Below are 6,105 nucleotides of genomic sequence, written 5' to 3' on the forward strand. Positions count from 1 at the left end.
AAGAGTTTGAAGGAGGAAAGAGAATGGAAAAATGATGTAATTATATTATAATCTCAAAAATAAATCTTAAAAATGAAATATATATCCCACCATGTGTTGAAAAACAAACCAAAGGTTTTCTTGTGTTGATTATGACATTGTATATATTTTAACTGCATTATATCTCATGAAATAAAGTATATATTTCTCTACCCTACAAGTTCAGTTGCTCTACCTTCAGAGATTCAATAAGTGTTTCTCAAAGATTTGTAAGGTGCCACTTTCACTTAGACCTGCTTCTCCCACACAATAGGTTTCATCTTCCAGTGTTGTGATTTGTTCTAGTGATATATCTTCAAATTTCTTAAAAAATATACTTTAATTTATTTATGATTTATGCTAATCTTTCATGTCAGCCTGGTCTGTTTCTTTCTTCTTGTTATTTTAAGTTTTCCATGTTTTCTCATTTTAATTCCTTGAATATTTTCTTCTTGATGATGTGTCAGTTTGGAACAAATCTTTACATAATTAATGAAAATGGTGCCCTTTACAGTGCTTGGTGATACTCATTTGGCAGTTTACCATAAATCTTCATACATTCTCCCGTGCCTATTTAAATAGAGTAATCAATAAATCCCTCAGAATTCTTTGGTAACAAGGGGATAGGTTGGCAATCACTGAACTACCTTCTTCAGGGAGATGGAACCTGTGAATCAAGACTCTAGGTGACAAAGCAATTTGCTCCTTCTGTGGTTTAGTTTTGGATAGTTGATGAAGACTCAGTCCCACAGGAACAGGCTCCCCAAGATCACTGTCTTCTCATGCTGGTTCACAAGAGTAGCCGGGCACCATATTTTAAGTCTTGTCTCTTGTAAGTAAACCTGAAGAGACAGACTTATTAACCCCCCGCCCTTCACATTGAAGGTAAGAGAAGTCTTTTTCTGTCGCTTGATTTTCAAACTATTGATATTGTTAGAAAAGTGATTGCCTTATGAATCATTTCTAGGATGTCAAAAACACTTTAGCCCTAAAACAGATACAAAAAATTGAGAGAAGAAATGTATTATCCACCATCATGGGTTTCATACACCAAGCCAAGTGCTTGCAATCCCATGTTTTTCTTAACACAGCACAGTTAGGTTAATATTAGTATTTATGTCTTTGAAAAATAGAAACAGATTTTTTTGTGAAATGGACTTCCAAAGGGATTATGCTGTTGAGGGTCTAACTGAAACCTTCTGAATATCAAATCCATAATCTGACTTTTTAAGTGGCACTAACTAGACACAAGCAGTATAATGTTCTAACCTAAATTATCAGGATCTCAAGAATGTGCAGATATAACTCTTCATAATTATTCTTGTTTAGTGACATTGTGCTTTCTATAGATATAAGACAGACAGGAACAAGCTTAAATTGTGACACACACCCAAACCATTGTGTTAAAAGTGCTACAATTAAATAGGAAAGAATAGTTGGGATTAAAGGAATAGTTGCTTATTGTCTAAAGAGTTTCTGTAGAGAAAATATGACAGTGTTTAGAAGAGGCAGAGTAGATAGAAGTCTCATACAAGCCAGTTCCAGTTGATCACAGAATGAAATTTCAGAGAATCCTGCCTTTTAATACTGAAGCAAGAAATAGAAATTTAGTGGATTCATTGTATATTAAACACGTTTTGATGTACCAAATCTTTCTTAAAGTTCAAGTATCTGGTGAAAACTATACTAGGTGATTTCTGATGTCCCTATCAGCACTAAGAATCATGGCCTCACTTGATTCCCATGTGAATATTTAATTAACTGTACTATTAAGATGACATAAGTTTGATGGATTGTAATAGAATTATCAAAACTCATCACTCTGGCGTGGACTTCAAGGCTCTCCATCATTAGACAGCTGTTAGGCTACCTTTAGAAGTCTGTTTATTGCAAACATAAATACTTATGTAATAAAATATTTTTCATGGTGCAGTTCAACTATAGGATATAAGTAATTTTAATAAGAATATTGAAATATATTTTACTATGAAATATTCTCAAAATGGAAATAAAATTATATTTTTCAAAGAATAGCTATAGAGTTTGCAATTATCATATGTAAGCTTATTTAGCATTTTTCATAGTGTTATAGAAAGATAAAAATATAAATGATGTGGGCAATTGCCCTTGAACTTACAGATGGTTATGGGGTTATATTTTATAGATTCTGATAGATATTTCATATTATTATTTCACTTAAATTCTTAATAATACTTTGAATTATGTATCCCCATATTTGAAGTAAAGAAAACTGAAATTCAGAGAAGTTCCATATTCCCTAGCATTATAGACTAGTTGGTAGAATTATATAAGTCATATTATTCACAATCAGCATTGGTTTCATATACACACTTTACCCTTCCTCCTGATACTGTAGGGAATGTGCAGAGTACTAAATATTATGAAAATTTATTTAAAGCATTTTTGAAGTTCAGGACAGGAAGAAGACAGAATGAAGCAATGACCATTTCTTAGCTATAAGAAAAAAGAATAAGAAAGAGAGCTAAGATGACTAAGATGCATGTGGCAGCGACAAGACTTTCTGCAAATGATATTTCTGGTGAGGAAGGGTATTTGGAAAGAGATTTCTTTTATAGACCTTATTGACTAGTGGCCTTTATTAAAATTGGGTAATTTGAAATAAGGTTACAGGACCTTCCTCAGCCTTCCTAAATATAGATTTGTTTAAGAAAAGAAGTGGAAAGATTATTCTTTAGAGTTGTGCCTGTTCATTGAGATTTTGAGGTCACATATATTCTTTGTTCTGCTTTGACTTTTTAGGAAACTACGTTTTTCCATTCTCAATTTCATATTTGCTTTTGGAAAATGAAGGTAAATGTGGAAAAAGACACTGGGTATGTCTTCTAAAGTCCTGTGCAAACTCACAAAATATTTTTCTAGGGTCTCAAATAGTTTTGTTCATATTTCTACTATGCTAGGATGAAACTTCAGGTAAAATAAGTATGTACTGGCGTCATTCTTGTCCTGACTGAATAAACCTAGAGAAACCAAAAAGGTGGATACTGTTATCTACATCTTGTTTGTACCACCGTTGAGTCCAACTTGAGCAAGATTTTGCCCCATGACCATTTCTCTCACATTCCTTTCTTGCTTTTTTCTTTCCTTCTTAATTTTCATGTTATGAGGATCTGTGAATATAGCATTCACATGTCACCAACTTAATGCCTCAGAAGACAGTGAAATACATACACATATAAGTGAAATCTATAAACAATAAATATATGAGTGAATAAATTAGTAGAATTCTCCCCTACCACACTTGAAATGCTTGATGCTTACTTATGAGTTTACTGATTAATTGCTGCTCCAAACTTTCTGAAAATACCTTTCTTATCTATACAATTTGATCTGATGCTCTTGGTTAATATTTTCTTACTACAAAACTGCTTGCAGATAAAATTAACATGTAGATTTTAACGTGAACCAATTTCATAACAATAAAAAATAAAAGAATAATATTTATCTGTCTTGCATCTAAGTCTAGATTTGATTAGTAAAATAAAACCATTGTCTATAAGATAAATTAGCAATCTGACAGGTATTATTTTCTACTCTAAAGAGAATACCTGTGGACACAATTACCTGGGACAACCACTCAATGTTGATGGAGTTTGTGTTCCTAGCCTATCCCAAAAGTCTAGAGCTACGTATGCTCTGCTTCCTTGGAGTCAGCCTGGCTTATGCATTGATCATCTCTGGGAATATCCTCATTGTGGTTTCCATCCATACAGAAGCCCGCCTACATACACCCATGTACTATTTCCTGGGCAGCCTCTCGGGGATAGAACTATGCTACACTGCAGTGGTGGTACCACACATGCTGGTCAACACCCTACAGCCAGAAAAGACCATCACTCTGTTGAGCTGTGCTACACAGATGGTTTTCCTCATTGGACTTGGTAGTGCTGATTGCTTCCTCCTGGCTGTCATGGCTTATGACAGATATGTTGCCATCTGTCTCCCCTTGCAATACCCTCTCATCATGACTGTAACTCTTTGTGTCCGCTTGGTTGTGGCTTCTGTGGTCATTGGTTTGTTCCTGTCCTTACAGCTTGTGGTCTTCATCTTCTGTCTTCCATTTTGTCAGAACAGGGGAATAGAGCACTTCTTTTGTGATGCTCCACCAGTGATGCGTCTTGTGTGTGCCACAAGTCATATCCATGAGCTCTCTGTACTAGTGGCAGCCACACTGGCCATTGCTGTACCTTTCCTTTTCATTGCTACCACCTACGCCTTGATAGTGGCTGCTGTGCTCAAACTCCACTCAGCAGCTGGCCGCCGCAGGGCCTTTAACACCTGTTCTTCTCACCTCACTGTGGTGCTGCTGCAGTATGGTTGCTGTGCCTTCATGTACCTGCGCCCTAACTCCAACTACCACCCCAAGAAAGATCAATTTATCTCCCTGGTGTACATACTGGGAACCCCATTCCTCAACCCCCTCATCTACACTCTGAGGAACAGTGAGATGAAAGGGGCCATAGGGAAAATAGTTACCAGAAATAGTCTCTCTCAAAAACTGATAGGCTAGGAAAACTTTGATATAACAAAGTTTAGACCTATCTAAAGCAAATTCCTGTGCCACTACAAAATTATAGTCTTACCTGATGTTGCAATGATGTTCATCAAAACAAAAACATGAAGTACAAAAACGTTCCCTACATGTGGTGATATTCTTTACTGTGTGCTACTTTTAGACTGGGTGATTAATTTTGTAAGAGTGATATAAGCAAGTACATAAGTAGAAAATAATGTTAAGAGATAAGTATATGGCTTTATATAGCTAGGTAGTTGGAAAGACTTAGTTTATTCAATTAGTTTTTGATAAAATAAAGGGATTGTTTTCAGCAATTGGGAGCCAGGGAATAGAAAAGCACTTAAGCATTATTGACTTCAAGAGGCCATTATCATCAAGACACCTAAAAATTAAGAAGAGGTACACTGTTAGCAAAAAAAAAAAAAAAAATGAGAACAGGATTCAGAATGGATTACATTCCAGGAATGGTACCTTTGATTAGAGTAAAGAAGCTTTTAACAAAAAGGATAATACAAAGAGAATCCAGGGATGACAATGTCTTTTGCATATCTTGATTAGCCCTGTACTGTGGAAACCAACTGGATGCAAGAGGGCCTGGTATCTCTGTGATTCTATAATGAGGTCATTCTCTAGTGATATAAGTTGTGTAAGAGGGACATTGAGGTTTATCAACCAACAAAAAGCATCAAATTGTTTATTATAGTATCATATGTAAAAATAAGAAAAATTATTGATCCAATTTTATTGAATAGTGTTTATTAAATATTTTTTGCATTAGTAATATAATTCAGATTTACATTTATTAAGTATTAGCAATGTTATCAAGTGTTTACAGTGTTCAGGAAGTATAGATGCACATAGCTTGTAACACATGTCTTTAAACATATATATTTTAGGTAAATTTTCAAATGTCCTTGGTAGTATAATAATAGAAGACTCTCAGTAGAAAGATCCAGAGAGTTTGCCCAATATTTTCAGATAAATAAGTTTAGTGATTAAGTCCTAGACAATATAATTTCCCCATAATAAAGTGATGTACTTTGCTGCAAGATCTAAGAGGCTGGCATAACTGACTAGTTAGAGTCAATGTTGTACTGATATGGTTTTCAAAGCGATTTCCCTTCTTTCCTGTTCTGTGTGGAGCTGTGTATATAATTTAAATAGGGGACTTGTGCTAATTACATGGTCCTGCATTCTTAGCATACTTTGAAGTTTGTAACATTGGGCTGTGTTTCATGACACAAAATCTGATCAATTGAATGTTCCACATGGCTTTGAAAAGAATGTGCATCTTGTAGATCACAAAGTATGTCTATAATTTGAAATTAGCTAATAGTATATTGTTTGGATTTGTTTTTCCTTTGGTTTTGGTATGTGGAAACTGTTTGGCTTCAAACTTGCAACTTTCTGCCTTAGCCTCTTTAAGGACTAAGAATACAGACATGAGCCACAACTCTCAAGTAATAGTATGGTTTTAATATTCTATGCCTTTATATGGTTGTCTATTTACATTATGTATTACTTACTTTCGT

General features: G+C 34.7%; 1 protein-coding gene across 1 annotated transcript; it reads left to right on the forward strand.

The window, feature by feature from the left end:
* Positions 1-3,643: 3,643 nt before the first annotated feature.
* On the forward strand, positions 3,644-4,612 carry LOC102903776 (olfactory receptor 10W1-like). Its single transcript, XM_015988591.3, has one exon. It carries the CDS (start codon positions 3,644-3,646, stop codon positions 4,565-4,567), a length of 924 nt encoding a protein of 307 aa, XP_015844077.3. The 3' UTR covers positions 4,568-4,612.
* Positions 4,613-6,105: the final 1,493 nt, after the last annotated feature.

Source organism: Peromyscus maniculatus, chromosome 1 (genome assembly GCF_049852395.1).
Source record: "Peromyscus maniculatus bairdii isolate BWxNUB_F1_BW_parent chromosome 1, HU_Pman_BW_mat_3.1, whole genome shotgun sequence".
NCBI classification, from domain to species: Eukaryota; Metazoa; Chordata; class Mammalia; order Rodentia; family Cricetidae; genus Peromyscus; species Peromyscus maniculatus.

Excerpts from the sequence above, each read along its gene's own strand:
- LOC102903776 (XM_015988591.3), top strand. The coding sequence starts at position 3,644 with ATGGAGTTTGTGTTCCTAGCCTATCCCAAAAGTCTAGAGCTACGTATG.